We start from the raw sequence: 17,328 nt of genomic DNA on the forward strand, positions 1-17,328 counted from the left end.
CCAACACAACCTTCACCAGAGAGCCAAAGGTGCGTCTGCTTCTTCTGATGCGACAGCTGGGTGACTACATGCAGCTTTGGGGCCACAGTATCAAGGACATGGGGACTGAACCCAGTGGGAGCCTTTGATGTAAAAACGCCCCTGTGCAAGCCCTCACCCCTCCCTGGTGTCTCCATCACCACATGGAGCTGGACACCCGGGCGTCTCTGACCGAGGGCGTCTCTGACCGAGGGCCTCTGCAGCCCCCACCGTGGAGTTGGAGTGTGGCCTTGCAGTCGGCCTGTCCTGACCTGGGGGGTGTGGGGGGCTCGGGGAGGGATCCCTGCACCCAGTGGGGGGTCTGGACAGATTGGGTGCCCACCCACGCAACGTCCTTACGTCCTGCTCCGACACGTAGACCACAGGCCCCGGGGGTCCGGGGGGGCCAGGGAGGCCCGGCTGCCCGACTCCGTCCTTCCCTGGATCTCCCTGGAAGAGGAGGCCATGCGTCCGGCATTTCATCTCAGCCGCTCTGGCCAGGACCCCGGAGTCCACCCAGCCCTGGAGGGGTGCCCAGAGCCCACGGGGGGTGAGGAGGCGCCCGGGGCTGTGGACTGTGGCCTTGGAGCCCCCTGCCAGGCAGGGGAGGCTCCAACAGGGACGGTCGAGCCACACACGCTGCCCCAGCCTAAAAGCCACCCGTCCACTTGAGGGTCTTTGCCCTGAGTCTCTGAGGTCCCATGGGCAGCAGGGGCACGGACCTGGGGACAGCTGAGGCCAAACCTTCTGGGATGTCCCAGCGGCCCCCACCCCATCCACCCACCCCAGGGACACTCACCTTTTCTCCCTGGCTGCCTCTGTCTCCCTTTGGCCCCTGAAGAGACAGGAAGGAAATGGTTCATCACCAACAGAAACAGGAGCCCCTGGCCCCCTGTGAGGGATGGCTCTGATGAAGACGTGGGGTTATTTCCCGACCGGCTGGGGCCTGGGAGGGAGGCAGCCACCGAGAGCCCTGACAGAGACTTGTACTAGCTCCTGGCGCTCAGAGACCTGGGAGGGGGCACACGGAGGCCCAGGGACCCGGGAGGGGGCACACAGAGGCCCAGGGACCCGGGAGGGGGCACACGGACGCCCGGGAGGGACATATGGAGACCCAGGAGGGCACACCAAGGCCCAGGGACATGGGAGGGACACATGGAGATCCGGGAGGGGGCACACGGAGGCCCAGGGACCCGGGAGGGCACACCTCGTGCCAGCTTTCATCTTGGCACAGTCCTTTCAGGGCTCCATGCCCCCCTCTGCACCCTGGGCCCACCAAGGCGGCTCACCTGGGGCCCAGCAATGCCCTCTCTGCCAGGGAGGCCGGGGAACCCAGGGGCTCCGTCTGCTCCAACTTCTCCCTGAAAGGGTCACATGGAGGACGCACGGCATTGGCCACATGCCCAGGAATGCAGGGACCCCCATGAGGAGTCTGGGGCACCCATGGACGTGGCGATGGCCTGGACTTCTCTCTCTCACCCCTGTGGGCCTGAGGAGGGGCTGTGGAGGGATGGAGGGATGGAGGAGGGGGAGTCGGGAGGAGGAGGAAGTGCGGGAGGGGGAAGTCAGGGAAAAGGAGGGAGAGGCAGGAGGCCGGTGGCAGGGGCCGAGGGGGCCTGCACAGCCAGACAGCTGGGAGGAAGGCCATGTTCCTGACGCAGTCAAACCTGGGGATGCCCTGGGGTTGGGTGCCCTGTAGGTGGGTATCCTGGGGGTTGCCTTTGAAACCAGCACGTCTTCGATTATAAAGAAACAAAGCAGTGGCAAGAAGAGCAGGGGAGGCCGCCCTGAGCTCATCTCCGCAGGCGTCCACCTGGGCCCTCCCTGCCCCTGCCTGGCCACATCCCTGAACCCGGGCACAGTGCTTACCTTCGCCCCCGGCAGCCCAGGCACGCCAGGATCCCCCTAAGTGAATAAAGGGGCTCAATGGGCACCTGCTGGGGCCAGCCCAGTCCTCAGGCAGCATCCACTCCGGGGGAAGGGAAAGGTGAGTTACCCAGGATGTATCTCACCACCCTCCCCCAGCCCAGAGCCGAGGGGTCCCAGGGACACTGAGCAACTTGTGCAGGGACCCCGTGGCCCACGCTGGCCGAAGGCACCCAGCCTGGACGGCTGTGGAGCCTGAGGACATATTCCATCATTAGGACTGCAAGTAGAACCCCGCTGAGATGGCCTCATTCAAACAATTTAAGAAAGCAAACACACAGCCTTCCCAAAAGTCAGCCTTTTGAAATGTCCCGACGTCTTGCAAATGAAAGCAAAGCATTCTCAAAGGAGCAGGTGCTATGGCAGGGGCTGGTGATGTGTGAGAGTGGAGCCCCAGGGTGGGCCCCGTGCGCCCTTGGCCCCGCACACAGCAGAAGCCGCTTTGATGAGCACGCAGCAGGGTGAAAGGCGGCTGCTGCCCAGGGCCCAGGAGAGGAGCCTCCAGGCTCCCCCCTCAGGCACCTGCCCTGGGAGCTTCGGGGCCTGGGCAGGGGTGGGGTATTCGGGGCCAGGCTGGGGGCTGGTGTCCCCCAGGGATGGGGGGAGCAGAGGACAAAGCTCCTGGGCCCTACAAGGTCACCACGCCTCTGTCCTTGAGCCCAGGAGTCCACCTGTCCCTGCGGCTGAGGTAGGGACCCTGAGTTCTTCCCCTATGCCCCTCTTTTCAGGCCAAGTCTGAGAATATGCTTCAGGTGTGTGAACCCAGGAATCTTGATTCCTGGGCCTCAGAGAGAGAATGGGACAATGGCCCCTTAATGCTGGAAGTCTAGGTTGGGGGTGGTGTGCGATTATTTCCCTGTCAGGCTTTTTTGCTGTATTTTGCATTTCCTGGGATGAATTCATCCTACTCCCACCATCAGAAAACCCAAGACACGGCCCTGTCTCCCCCAGCCCGAGGGTGCCGAGACCAGGGCCGAGCCAGTGACCACAGAAACCCAGGCATGTCGTCACTGACCTTGAGTCCCGGCAGGCCGGGGGGTCCCTGTCAGGGCAGAGGAGACACAGTGTTAGTGCAGCTGGAGGCCCCGCTGTGAGATGCTTCTGCCACAAGAAAAGCCCGCTGGTAACAGTCAAGACTTAAAAATACGTGTGTAAAAGGAAATGTACTAAGTTAAAACGGTAAAGCCATTCTAACTTACTATGGAATCAATTAGTTTCTGCCTAATTGAAGTTTCTCATTCATTTTGCTCCGAGTAAGAAACCTGTCCCAGCCACCCGTGCTCTCAACAGGCTGAGTCTCTGAGCATGAAGCTGGACGCCGTGGCTTCAGCTAACCCACATGTCTCTTGGGCAGGGCTGTGGCCCTGGGGGGTCCTCCATGCTGGCGCCACGGGAGCGCTGGTGGCGTGGAGGGGACAGCGGGGGCAGGGGAGGAAGGAGCTGCCGGCCCCTGGGTCTGCCCCTGACATGTCTTAGCTGTCTGGGCACAGTTGTTTTGGGATTTTGGTCACTCCTTGCTGGCCCTAACCCTGAGCAGCAGTATACATGTTAACAGTAGAACAAGGTGGAGACTTCATAGGAATTTCAGATTCTACTCAGGCCAAACATTTGTTACTACCCAAAATTGGGGGCACAAAATGTGATGACTTGAATTTCCCCAGAAAGGCCTTTCAGGGGGCATGCAGCCCCATGTTCCTTTGTCTTGACCACCCACAGTGTCTCCCACTTTGCAGAGCAGGCCCTCACCCCGTGACTTTAGTTCAATGAAGGGGCATCTCCGAAGAGCGAGGGTGACCCGCGGGGCACAGTGCCCGCCACACGTGGCTCTGCAGGGCGGCTTCCGACCCCATGCAAGGCTGGTGGCTCTCAGGGAGACTCTCCTGCCCCAGGCAACATCCCCTTACCCCACAGAGCCGGCCACGCCCAGCTCACAACAGTACCTGCGGCCCATCAGCGCCTCGGGCTGTTGACCAGAACGGCCCCCCGGAGCCTTCCATGTCATCCTGGAAGAGACACACAAGACACGTGTGGGCCTGTGTCCCTCCTTAGGGAAGGACCCCTCCCTGGGGCGGCACTGCCCGAGAGGAGGGTGGGACATGCTTTGGGGCCACGGTGGCCTGGGGAGCCGCTGTTCTCAGGTGGGGACTGTCTACCTGGTGGCAGGGCCTGGGTGGGGGCCCCCCGGGGCAGCCCGTCTCAGGTCAGCTCATTCGCTCTTAGTCAGGGCACCGGTGCTGGGGCATGGCTGGGCCGAGTTCCCCATCAGCACCGTGGGGCACGGGCAACGGGCGAGAGACGCGAGCCCCACCATGGGGAATATGGAATCCCAGGCTGAGGCAGTGCCAGTGAGGCCACCGCCCAGGACGTGCTGCCCTGTGAGTGAGATGCCAGGGTAGTAGGGCTGGGGCAACGGCAGCCCCCGGGTCTCCAGGGGGTCAGGTGTAGGCGGTACTCACAAATCCAGCGGGGAGTCCTGGTCCTGGTGGCCCAGGGGGCCCAGGGGGGCCTGGTGGTCCAGCGGGTCCAGGGGCTCCTGCCAGGCCGCTCTCTCCACGAGCACCAGCAGGACCGGGGTCTCCCTTGCTCCCCTGCATGGGGTGAGGAGAGCATGTTGGGACCCAGCCCAGCCCCCGCTGGCCCTGCAACCCCAGTGTAGACAACGTTTTCTTACGATGCCTTCTAAACCCTGCAAATCAAAAGGTAAGGAACGTTCTGCCAAGCAACGCAGGCCCCACAGCAGCCTTTCTTCTAACTTTACGACACGATTTCAGCCACATAGAAACACAACTGAGGAGAGAGCCACGCAGCCCAAACTTGGTCGGGGTTGTGCCCACATGCACAGCGGGAGGCACACATGCACAGCGGGAGGCACACATGCACAGCGGGAGGCGCACACGGCGCCCTCGTTACCTCCAGCCCTGGCTCCCGGGCAGGCGAGGGGAGAAGAGAGGAGAGAGGAGAGGAGGCTCAGGACCCTGGGACCAGCCCTGGCTCCCGGGCAGGTGAGGGGAGAAGAAAGGAAAGAGGAGAGGATGCTCAGGACCCTGGGACCACCGGGGCTAGGGTGGACGCAGGCGTTGCTGTGACTCTATTAGTCTGAAAGCCGTGAGAAGCAGGCGAGCCCGGAGGCGTGTGCTGGAGCCATCGGTGACCCAAGGCCCCGGCCACCTGGAGTGTGAGGTGAGAGCCTGGTGCGGGGGACGCGAGGCAGGGAGGCCCTGGGGCAGGGGTCCTGCTGTGACGTGGCCCAGCTGCACCACCCCCCTCGTTGCAGCCACAATCTCCCTGAGCCTTGGTTTCCTTGGTTGTAGACAGAGAGGCCCAGGGTTCCTTCCCAGGCTCGGGACAGAGTGGGATGAGATAGTGTGAGCCCAGCACTGCCCACAACTGGGGCAGGAATGTGACCCGCTGCCTTGATATGGTCACAAGCCCAGCCAGAGGTAGGAAACCCCCGCAGTGGGGAAGGGTCCTTCCATGTCCCCACAGGGGCTGGGCCTCCGAGCCAGAGCTTTCCCCGCCCTCCACCCGCCAAGGTGATCCTTGACTGCCTCCTGTCTCCTCCCTTCTAGGGCTGGGTCTCCGCTGTGGCCACCCGCCAACAGCTATGCTGGGTCTTAACAGATGGGTAACATGTACCACCCACTTAACTTGAGGGCTAACTTTATGAGAATCTTAGATTTTAGTTTTCTTGGCTTTAATCTAACTTAGTGCCTGGCATCCTTTTATCGTCTTTAAAAATCTATTTTTTTTTTCTTTTTAGACACAGGGTCTCACTCCGTTGCCCAGGCTAGAGCACAGTGGCATGATTGTAACTTACTATAGCCTTGAACTCCTGGACTCAAATAACCCTCCTGCCTCAGCCTCCCAAAGTGCTGGGATTACAGGTGTGAGCCACCGTGTCCAGCCTCATCTAATTTTTGATCTTTAAAAAGTGCCTATAAAAAAGTTTGTTTAGGCCGAGCGTAGTGGCTCATGCCTGTAATCCCAGCACTTTGGAAGGCCGAGGCAGGTGGATCACCTGAGGGCAGGAGTTTGAGACCAGCCTGGCCATCATGACGAAACTCTGCCTCTACTTAAAAAAAAAAACAAAAATTAGCCAGGCGTGGTGGCAGATGCCTGTAATCCCAGTTACTCCAGAGGCTGAAGCAGGAGAATCACTTGAAACTGGGAGGCAGAGATTGCAGTGAGCTGAGATTGCACCACTGCACTCCAGCCTGGGTGAGAGCGAGACTCTGTCTCCAAAAAAAGGTTTGTTGAAAACCTCTTTCTAATTTTATCCCTTTTTTCTTCATTTTCTATTTGGTTTACAATTAGGTTGTAGGGTTCTAGAATTCTCATTCATGTTACTTGACATTTTTGTTTTTTAAAAACTTGCATTATTTTCATACATGTATATCTAATTTTGTTGATTTTAAAGCTGATCAAAATATTCCTCCCCTGCTTAACTCAAAGCCTACATGTGTACATGTGTGCACACATACTAGAGACATAGATGTGCATACACTACAGATATGTGTGTGTGTACATATGCTGGAGAGGGGTGTGTGTACATATGCTGGAGAGGGGTGTGTGTACATATGCTGGAGAGGTGTGTGTGTACATATGCTGGAGAGGTGTGTGTGTGTGTGTACATACGCTGGAGAGGGGTGTGTGTACATATGCTGGAGAGGGGTGTGTGTACATATGCTGGAGAGGTGTGTGTGTGTACATATGCTGGAGAGGGGTGTGTGTACATATGCTGGAGAGGTGTGTGTGTACATATGCTGGAGAGGTGTGTGCGTACGTACATATGCTGGAGAGGTGTGTGTGTACATATGCTGGAGAGGTGTGTGTGTACATATGCTGGAGAGGTGTGTGTGTGTGTGTACATATGCTGGAGAGGGGTGTGTGTGTACATATGCTGGAGAGGGGTGTGTGTACATATGCTGGAGGGGTGTGTGTGTGTACATATGCTGGAGAGGTGTGTGTGTGTGCACATGCATTCACTCCCAGCCCATGTCCTCTCAGCCCCTCCAGGTGCTCTCACCACCTGACTCACAGCTGTCCTCTTCTTCACTCCTCTCCCCACTGGCCTTCCTTCCCTTATCACCCCCATCCTGGAGCTTGGCCGTGCTCTGGGGAAGTTCCCCGTTAGTGCCAACCCCATCCAGCCCAAGGTGAGGAGCTCCTGATGTTTTGGACATGATTCGAGTGGGCGGCCCGCGGAGACCTGGATCCTCGAGGGGCCTCCAGGGGCGTCTGTGGTGGGGTCGGCACAGATCGAGGGCACCTCTGGGGGCGTCTGTGGTGGGGTCGGCACAGATCGAGGGCACCTCTGGGGGCATCTGTGGTGGGGTCAGTACAGATCGAGGGCACCTCTGGGGGCGTCTGTGGTGGGGTCAGTACAGATGCCGACTGGAGGCCCAGGCCCGGCTCCCAGCCCCTCCTCTGCAGGGTTCTGACTCGTCCTCCAGCTCCACTCCCGCAGAACAGGAGGAGGAAGTGGGTCGTTGTGGGGGTGTCAAACTGTCTGGTCAAGCAGGCTGTGGCCCAGACCTCAGGCTACCCGAAGGAAGGCGGGGTCCATGGAGAGCGGCTGCCCTGAGTCCAGAAGGTCTGAGCAGACTCTGGGCCAGGCCAGGGCTGCCAAGGACACCCCGGCTGCCTTCAGCGCTCCCTCCGAGTGCCCCCAGACGCTCATGAGCCTGCGGGATGGGTGGATGGGGCTCCCCTATGGGGGGATGTTGGGGGGCCCAGCTCAGGGCCCTCCCCAGGCCGCAGGCAGCCTCTGCACCTGCTGTGGCCCAGCCCCTCCTCCCAAAGCTGTTTTATCGCGCTTGCCACAGGGAGCTTGTTTCCAGACGAGCTCAGCTTCCAGGGCGCGTCTGCCCTCAGTTCACCGGCAGACCAGAGCTCGGCGGAAGCCACCTCGCCACAGTGACAGAGGCCGCTGCCAGCGATTCCGGCAGGACGGATGGACAGATGGCAGGAGTGGGGGTGAAGGCCAGCCCCAGGAGAGCTCACTCCCTCGACCGTGGGGCCTCCACCCTCTTTGGGGGTCCGAGCACTGAGCGGGCACCAAGGGCAGGGGACTGGTGTGCCAGGGATTCTGCTTGTACCTTATGTCCTGGGGCACCTGCTTCACCCTGTAGGGAAAAGAGCAGGATTATGACAAAATCAGACCCGCAGCACAGCGGACAGAGGAAGGCATATCGCCCTGCCAGGAACTGTGCCCCGATCCGGGTCCCTGCTTTGCTGCCTGTGCTGGTTTAACAGTTTCTGAGGCTGTTGCCGCTGTCATCCCCCTTTCTGGTGTGGTTGGGGTCCTGAAAGGGAAGCCACAAGGAACGCCAAGCTTGATCCCAATGCTGGACCTGGCTCCATGTGGGGCCTGGATGCCTCCCCAAGGAGGGCCCTTCAGCTCAGCCACAGGCTTAGAGCAGAGACGGGCATTCACAGCCCGCGTCCCCTGCTCAGTCCAAGCAGCGCAGCTCTCATCTGAGGTCACGCTGGACAATCCTTCCCAGGGGGCCGGACGCAGGCGCCTCCCACCAGGTCCACCCACAAACGCCCGGGGCCCCGGCTCCTTGCGTCAGTCCGACAGAGGCTCATGGCCACTGCCCCATAACCAACGTGGAAGCTTGGAGTAAGATCTCAGATCTCGCGGGGCACCCACGTTCTTAAAACCCGTGAGTCCAGTCATCACCACAGGATTATGAACTTCTACCCAAGCCCCAGCTGCCCAGGTCAGGGTGACCTCCAGAGCCCGAGGCCCCAGGCTGTGGCGCTGTGATGGGGGGGCTATTCCTGGCATTTCCCCTTCACGGGCGTCACCAGGCACCCCCGGACCCGGGCCACATGGTGTGGTGCTGGGCCCCACTCACCCTGGACTTGAGGGAAGACTTACCAGGCTGCCTTTCTGCCCAGTCCTTCCTGGGGGCCCTTCTCTTCCCGGAGGGCCTGGGGGTCCCTGGGAGAGAGCAGAGCATAGTGGGTCTTAATGGCATTCGGCCACTAAAACGATTTCTGGGTTAACAGGTTATCGGGGCTTCCACAGGCTTCTCAAAGGCAGGACACGGAACGTTCCCCAGACACAGGACCAGAGTCCCAGGGCTCACGGGAGACCCCATAGCCTGCGTAGTCCACAGTTTCGCGGCCACATTGGCAGGATGAGATGGCAGGGTTGACAGCACCACGGCGGGAAGATGCTTGCACACCAGGGCTGGGGTAACCGCTGCTCCCTCTGAGAGGCCGTCTGGCCACATGTATGAATATGGATTAAGCATGTTCTTTAAGCCCAAATTGCCCCTTAGAATGGATCCTGGGGAGCACTTGCCATGTGGCACCCAGAGAGGCCTCGGAGCCGACGGTGACAGCGAACGCCCATTGGTAGGGTTGGCTGGCTCAGGTAGGGACTGTTACAGAGGCAGGGGCGTGTCATGGGTGACCTAACCCCACACTCCCTGCCCTGCATGCCATGGCATGCTACCAAGTGACCCCAGGCCACAGGATGCCAGTGCAGCGCGACCCAATTACAGCAGCCACGTCTGCACCTGCTGCCCATCATGACCTGCTGCCCATCATGACCTGCTGCCCATCACGTGTGGCAGAGCCGGTGGGGCAGGAACCTGCTGCCATCATAACTTGCTGCCCGTCACGTGTGGCAGAGCTGGTGGGGCAGGCACCCGCTGCCCGTCATGACCTGCTGCCTGTCATGACCTGCTGCCTGTCATGTGTGGCAGAGCTGGTGGGGAGCCTGTCGTGGGGCCCTGAGACCCCACAAGCCACGTTGGCCAAGCAGGCTCCTCCCTCCCCTGGCCCTCCAGCAATGCTGACCTCGGCCCTCCCACACCCACCCACGGGAATTGCTCATGGAGATGCCCTCTGTGCAGTCCATGGACCCACAGGGCCAGAGAGGTCGGAGGCCTTGCTTGCAGTCACCCCCACTGGTCAGCACCCCCAGAACCACGGGGTGCCCACTCAGGTGCCTCCGCACACCCCAGGGCGGCCCCGAGTCAGCAACCGCCCGCCAGCTCCCAGAGGAGATGAGGTGAGGGGGTGGGGACTGGGGAGGCCTGAGGCGGGGCAGGGGCTCCCATGTGGGGTGTTCATCCCCCACTCCCAGCAGACAGGGCTCCCGACACTGACGGTGGGAGGCAGGACTTACCGGGAGGCCGGGAAACCCGGGGGGACCCTCGCGCCCAGGCACACCAGGAAGGCCGGCGGGCCCTGGGATGTCGGAGCTGTTCACCCCAAAGCGGCCTGGCTCGCCGGGCAGGCCTGGGACACCAGGGGGTCCGGGGGGTCCAGGGAAGCCTCGAGGACCCTGGACGTGGGTGAACACAGATAGTCACAGCCCATGTGGCACCCACCAGGGATGACCACCACCCCCAAACCGAGCCTCATCCCCACCCCCCACAGGACCCCAGCTGAATCTCGGGGGTCCATGGCCTGTTCCTCACGGGCACAGACGTCGGGCAGCGCCACAGGTTAAGGGCCACTCACCCGCAGGGCCTCCAGATCGCCACCGAAGCCAGATCCCTCCATGTCAATGAAGGTCTGAGGAAAAGAGCCGGAGAGACGCGTTGCCCTGAGCTCGGCCCCCCACCTGGCCTACTCCTGGCCCCTGCCCCGCAAGCTGCATATTGAGCAAACTGTTTCTACAAGGAGCTGAGAAACCACAGCCCCTCTGTTGCCCCCAGAGAAGCCTGAAGGCAGGTGGATGGGGGCTCCCACCACACCTGTGACCCCTCAGCTCAGCCGAGACCCCACGCAAGCCCCTGAGCGTGGAGCTGATACTCCTGGGCCAGGTGCCCTCCCAGAGGCAGGGCCTGCTTTTGAGGAGGGCAGACCCCGGGTCGCAGGAAGCCAAGGGCAAGACTCACCAGCTTGTCGTGTCTGAAGGAGGGTCCTGGGGGCCCCGGAGGCCCTTGGGGTCCTGGGGGCCCTCTCTCTCCAACCCCAGGGTCTCCCTGGGAACACAAGACAAGCCCGTCACACCCTGGGCACACACACAGCCCCCACCTTGGGCCAAGGACCAACACAGGAAGGGGCCCCCACCCAGCCACAGAGACTCACCTTGTCGCCCTTGGGGCCTATGTCCCCTGGAGTCCCGGGGAAGCCCTGTGGCCCAGTGTCGCCCTGGAACACAGCAGCCGGGGGCCCCGCTCAGGGAAGGCACCACCATGGGCCGCACCCAGCACCCTCAGTGCTCCTTCCCCAAGCAGGGGACGGAAGGGAGCTGAGCCCTTCAGGGGAGTCTCCAGGGCCCGGAAAGTAGGGCGCCAGGCCCAGCAGACTGTCTACTGCCTGGGCCCATCTCGCCAGCCATGCCTGGGGGAAGCTGCAGGGAACATCCCTCGGGAGGTCACAGCAGGTCCCCCGAAGGCCTCCACAACAGCTGGTGCTTGGGTGTTACATACGTGTGTGTGCGTGTGGTATGCATGGTGTGTGTGTGAGGAGTGTGGTGTTTGCATGTGATATGTATGTGTGACGTGTGAGTGTGCATGTATGGTGTGCATAATGCATGGTGTGCGTATGTGTGCACACGTGGTACGTGTATGTGTGTATCCACGTGTGGTATGTGTAATCTGTAGTGTTAATGTGTGTCCACGTGTGGTGTGTGTAATGTGGTGTGTGCATGTGTGTGGCATGTGTGCATGTGTCCACGTGTGGTGTGTGTGCACATGTGTAGTGTGTGTGTGCAAGTGTATCCACGTGTGGTGTGCGTAATGTGTGGTGTATGCACGTGTCCACGTGTGGTGTGTAATGTGTGGTGATATATGCTGTGTGTGCATGTGTGGTATGTGTACGTGTGGATCCTCACCCCCCACACACATGCAGTCTCACACACACATTCACACACACACACGCACACTCACACGCAGTCTCACACTCATTCACACACACACACGTGTGTGTACCCTGTGGGTGGGCCCCGTGGATCCTCACCCCACACTCACACGCACGCGTGTGTGCACCCTGTTGCAGTGGGTGGGCCCCGTGCCACCCCCCGCCGACTGTCCCGCTTTGTCTGCCATGGTCCTCATCGCAGGCAGCTTGGCTGTGGGGTGCCAGGCGGTCGGTAATGACCGTTAGGTGGGCACCATGAGATGCCCTCCCTGTCCTTTCAGACCTTCTAGACTGTTTTTCACTTGAACCCTCCTGTCCAGTGTTCGTGACAGCCCCACTTTCTGCCGAGTGTTACCATTTGCTGGGCAGGCTGTTCCCAGATCTTTATTTGCGGTCTATCACGTCATTTTACTGTGCTTGGAAACTGTTTCCTGATTTTTAAAATCTGAACTGCGCGTTTTGAGACAGAAGCTCTGACTTCACAGAGTCTCAGGTCGCTCCGTGCTTCTCCCCTGTCTTGCACTCACCCCCCTACCCGACCTCCTTTCTCTTTGCTGTGCGTTTTCCCTCTAAGGGTTTGGAAGCTCTGCCTTTTCTCACTTCCTTTCCTTCATGGTAGTTGTGGCCTAAATGTTTCAACACAAATGCATAACTGCTATTTCCCATCAACAGTTACACTCATCTTTTCTTTACAAAACTCCATTTTCAAAATGGTTTTGCTGCACAGTCTCCTCACTGGGTCGCATTTAAAAAGAGTGTCACTGGCAGCAAAGCCCTGGGGTCTAAGCAAACATCACAGATAACACGGGGGTCAGAAAGAAAAGCAGACTTACCGGCTTTCCGTCTTCACCAGGGTCGCCCTGGGAATGCAAGAGAAGTCATTAGTGATGGGAAATGACACCTCCGGCCCCACCTACAGTCTGTACACGGAAATGCACCCCATGCTCCCCAAGAGGTGGCAAAGACGTCTTTCCCGATGTGATTGCACCCGCGCCAGGAGCCTCCTCACACCCACAAGGGCTGTGTCTGAGCAGCTCCACCTCCCACGTCTGACCACCTTCCAGCACCAACCCCGAGCAATGGTGGGCCCAAGGAGGCTGCTGACCTGCTCCGATCCCAGCTCAGCTCACTCCCATGTCGGCCGCAGCCTCTCCCCGTCCTGCCCAAGCCCCCACCTCCAGATGGGGCCTGACTGAGGGGAGGCGCGAGGACTCACCGGCTCGCCGTCCCTTCCAGGGGTGCCATCCCTCCCCGGAGACCCTGGGGGTCCTTGTGGTCCGGGGACAGGTTGCAACGCTGGGCCTGCAGGACCCAGGGGACTCACTGGGCACGGGAGACCCGGGGGACCAGGCAGGCATGGGGATCCTGGGGGGCCTGCTCGGCCAGGTGGGCCTGGAACACCTGGCTCCCCTTTCTGCCCCTTCAGGCCGCCCTGGGAATAAACAGAACACAGGGCCCGGGCTGGGGTGGGGTCCCACACACCCTGCCCGTGTGTCCCGCTGTGCCCTCCAGAGTCCCAGGCTGGGCTGCTTCCCACGGTGGACACGCAGGGTGGACGCATGCTGGCACCGAGTGCTGGGCACAAAGGAGGCGCGGGCACAGAGGGGCTTCATCAGGGCTCACCAGTGAGTGGCCCAAAAGGCCACAGGTCCTTTGGTTCAGAAGCACGGGGAAGTGGCCTTACCTCTTTCATGCGGCCCCCAGGGTTCCGGACACTCCCGTCCCACGTGGAGACAGAATCTGAGCCAGGAAGTGTCTGAGCTGGGAAGAGAAGCAGAGGTGGCCACTGTCAGGCCCCCCCGGGTGGCCCCAGCTCTGCTCTCGGCACCCCAGACGGCCCCGGCAGCCCAAACGCTTTCAGTCCTGGAGCCCGGCTGGACACCATCAGATCCCCAGCCTCAAGCTGCACTCCCCTGAGCTCTGGCTCCCAGGCACAGGCAACAGGGAGACAGAATTTAAAATCAACAGTGAGGCCAGTCTGGCCATCTAAGCCGATGACAGCTGAAACCTGGGAGATGCTTCCTGAATTTGTTACAAGAGATCCTGGCCCCCCAGAATGCCTTCTGATCACCCAGCATGCTTTGTCCCTTTTCGTTTTTCCTTCTTAACTTTTAATTAAAATAAAAATGAAAACCAACAGAAATCCTGCAAGAGAAGCACAGTGAACACCCAGAGCCTGTACCCAGAGCCACCATCCGGGCCTTGGCATCTCCCCACCTGCCTCACACACACACACACACTACACATAATACACACACATCACACACATGTACATTACACATGCACATCACACACACACAATACACACCACATACAACACACAACGTGCACTGCACACCACACGTACACCACACACCACACACACCACACACACACCACACAATACACACACCATTCTGCACACATCACACTATGCACACATCACACCCACATGCATGCACCATACACGCTACACACACATCACGTAAACACACGTCACAAACATGCATACCACACACCACACATCAAACACCTGCCACATATTTCACACAAACGTGCCACATATTACACACACATGACCATATACAACACACACTACACACACCATAGATCACACACATGCCTCACCATCACACAAATACGCATGTTACACACCACACACACCCCACATCCAGAAAAGAGCTTACCTCCTAACGAAGCCACCGTGGTCTGCTCCTCAATTCCTTCACTTCTGGAATCTTCCATGCTGCTGCCTCCAGCCAAGGGTGGAGTGGTGACCGGGGGTGGCGTGGGGAGCCTGGGTTTTAGGGCCGCGCCCTAGAGGACGAGAGGGAAGGTGGCCTGTTATTCAGCCGGCAGATGCCCGGCGGAGACTTGCTTGGTTTGTGAAATGAAATACTTAAGATTGCAAGAAAGATAAAGAAAAATCCTCTGAAACAGGAGGGCGCTCCAGGGCTGTGTGCAAGGGGCTTCCTTCTGTGGGCCGCAGGGGTGTGGCCGCCTGTGGGCTCCCTGGCTCCCCAGGACGCAGGACTGCACCTGCCATCACCACAGAGGCCTCCTGGCGCCCGACAGGCCATGCTGGGAAGCTGACGTGAACCTGCAGAGGGTCCCCGCAGGGAACACGTTCCCATGCCCATCTCTAACGGAAAGCGCCTCAGTCCTGGGGCCTCCCCACTCCCCGCCCCTCCTGTGTTTCCTCAGGTGGCCCGAGCTGGGGAAAGCCTTCCGCAAGCTCCCTGCACTGCCTTCTCCTCCTAGTTGTCAGACTCACACACCCGTTCATTCCCTGGTGGCCACCCACGAGCTAACGGAGGGATGGGGCGGACGGAAGGCCAAGGTTGCCTCAAAGACCAAGGAATGTGCAGGGCAGGACCTCGTTTTAAAGGAACATCCTCTCACCAGAGACACGCAGCGGCCAGGCAGGGCCTAGCGTCTGCCCAGCCCAGCATCCCGCATCCCTGTTCCCAGCCAGGAATATGTCTTCATGGCATAGAGAGAGCTCTTGGAGCCACACCTGCGTGTGCACCCCACTGCTAGGAGGGGCTCTCCCAGGACCCTGCAGGCGGGGCTGGGCCCCGTCCGGCTACTCACCATCTCCTCCCTGAGAAGCTCCCGGGCGTCCCCAAGCCCGCTGCCAAAGTCTCCGGATGCCTGAGGAGTTTGAAAAGGGAAAGGCTGGAGAGATGACAGCCAGGCCAGGCCCCGAGCCCAGCAGGCCTGGGAAGCAAAGGAGGCTGCTCTTGCCTCCTCCCGGCCCCCTCTCGCCTCGTCCAGCCCTCTCTGGTGCTCTTGGAGGGGCTATTGGGGTGGGCACACTGGCCTTCCCTGCCCAGGCACCATCTGAGCTTCAGTAAGTCATGTCCAATCGGGTCGAGGACAGTGACGCTTCTGAACCTGCCCCGGCCGGTGGTCAGACATGCGGAGGTGGGAGGGGGAATGCGCTCCTCTCTTCCGGCCGGAGCCCTGCCCTGGAGGAGGCTGCACCACAGATGCTGCCCGCACAGGTTTCCCCAGCGCAGGGCCCGCTGGGCCCAGGCCTGGGCCGAACACGTGCCAAGGCGGCGGGACGTTTTAAACTTCATGAAAACCCGGAGAAGAAACATCCTCAGGGACCACTACTGACCCCTGAGGGCAAGACAGGCCAGGGGAGGGGTGCGGCGCCTCGGCGACCCCCAGCACCCAGCAAGCTGTACCAGGGCACAGCCTTGTCATGGCCGCCATGTGAACAATCTGGCATCTTCTGACATGTTCCAGGCAAAAACAATGGACTTATCGGGCAAAATATAGAAAAAACATGAAAGTAACATGGATGTGCACACGCTGCCCACAGCCCAGCCACGGTGTCTCCTGCCCGCGCCACCCAGGAGCAACGCTGTGGGTCCATGTCCACCTGGGGCACGTTGTGATCTGGGCCCCTGAGTGAGACTTCCCTCCTATTCCTCACACCTGGGGCTGGCGGAGTCTCCCGTTGGGTACCACGTGATTCCACACACCCCACCAACACACACGCTACACAACACACAGACACAGAGACACACGCACCATGCAGACATGCAGACACAACACACAAGACAGAGACACACACCACGCAGAAACACACAAAAACACATAAACATGCACACATCCACACACAACACACAAGACAGACACACCAGAGACACACCACACACACAGAGACACACCACAGACACACACGACACACAAGACAGACACACCACACAGAGACACACAACACACACACACAACACACAAGACAGACACACCACACATACACAACACACAAGACAGACACACGACACACACACCACACAAGACACAGAGACACACCACACAGACACAGACACACACACACACTTTGCTGAGCTGCCTCACATCCTCTGTCTCACCAGCTGCCATGGAGGGTGGTTTCTCGTGTTTATATTATGCTTTGTATTTGTTTTTACGGGAAAGTTCAGGGCAAAGAAGGGCTCTGAGGTGCTACAGGAGAGCACAGAAATGGTATTGCAGCTTCCCAGTGCCCCAAGTGGTGTATTTTGGGACTTTTCCTGTCATAGACCTTGGCCCTCAACTCCGCGTGCCAGGGATTGAGGGCAGACCCCGCCCGGGCCCCAGATGTCACTCACCCCATCTGAGTCATCGCCTTCCTCGTCCAGGCAGTGCATGGGGCTCACCTGGGGGTCCCCGCGCACCTTCAGCTCAGCGATCATCCCCTAAATGCAGACAGAGAAAGGGGTCACCAGCAGTCCTGAGGCGGCAGCGGCAACCCCGGCACTGCCTGAGCTCCAGATTTTGGGGGGCCCACAGAGGGCAGCAGAGTCTCAGAGAGGAAGGGGTCTCGGGCAGCCTCCCTGGGGGTGCGGTATGCCTCATGGTAGGAAGACGTGGTGCGACCCAGGGGCATCCTGGGTGCTGTCGTCTGGAAAGCACCTGGCTGGGCGGAGGCTGCTTCCTCAGACTCGGCTCATCTGAGGCGGCTGATGGGCTGCGGGTTTAGAACCACAGCGGGTGTGGCTCGATCCAAGGCCTGGGAGACGGGCAGATTCGAGGGGCTGCAGGTCAAGTCCCCCAACC

The 17,328-nt window shown here is 59.9% G+C and overlaps 1 protein-coding gene across 12 annotated transcripts in view; it reads right to left on the reverse strand.

Moving 5' to 3' along the window:
- COL18A1 (collagen type XVIII alpha 1 chain) overlaps positions 1 to 17,328 on the reverse strand; it is a 112,772-nt gene that overhangs the window by 20,503 nt on the left and 74,941 nt on the right. For all 12 annotated transcript variants that reach the window (XM_063640472.1, XM_055279957.2, XM_063640476.1 and 9 more), the window contains 19 exons: positions 16,881 to 16,967; positions 15,349 to 15,408; positions 14,442 to 14,571; positions 13,460 to 13,536; positions 12,992 to 13,207; positions 12,609 to 12,635; positions 11,002 to 11,064; positions 10,809 to 10,895; positions 10,429 to 10,482; positions 10,091 to 10,249; positions 8,831 to 8,893; positions 8,043 to 8,069; positions 4,401 to 4,532; positions 3,885 to 3,947; positions 2,960 to 2,986; positions 1,888 to 1,923; positions 1,308 to 1,379; positions 818 to 853; positions 379 to 468 (listed from right to left, as the gene is read on the reverse strand). In XM_063640472.1, coding sequence (XP_063496542.1) covers positions 379 to 468; positions 818 to 853; positions 1,308 to 1,379; positions 1,888 to 1,923; positions 2,960 to 2,986; positions 3,885 to 3,947; positions 4,401 to 4,532; positions 8,043 to 8,069; positions 8,831 to 8,893; positions 10,091 to 10,249; positions 10,429 to 10,482; positions 10,809 to 10,895; positions 11,002 to 11,064; positions 12,609 to 12,635; positions 12,992 to 13,207; positions 13,460 to 13,536; positions 14,442 to 14,571; positions 15,349 to 15,408; positions 16,881 to 16,967 — 1,506 coding nt within the window. The remainder of the gene's footprint in view (positions 1 to 378; positions 469 to 817; positions 854 to 1,307; positions 1,380 to 1,887; positions 1,924 to 2,959; positions 2,987 to 3,884; positions 3,948 to 4,400; positions 4,533 to 8,042; positions 8,070 to 8,830; positions 8,894 to 10,090; positions 10,250 to 10,428; positions 10,483 to 10,808; positions 10,896 to 11,001; positions 11,065 to 12,608; positions 12,636 to 12,991; positions 13,208 to 13,459; positions 13,537 to 14,441; positions 14,572 to 15,348; positions 15,409 to 16,880; positions 16,968 to 17,328) is intronic.

The sequence above is a fragment of the Symphalangus syndactylus genome, chromosome 5 (assembly GCF_028878055.3).
Source record: "Symphalangus syndactylus isolate Jambi chromosome 5, NHGRI_mSymSyn1-v2.1_pri, whole genome shotgun sequence".
Lineage (NCBI taxonomy): Eukaryota > Metazoa > Chordata > Mammalia > Primates > Hylobatidae > Symphalangus > Symphalangus syndactylus.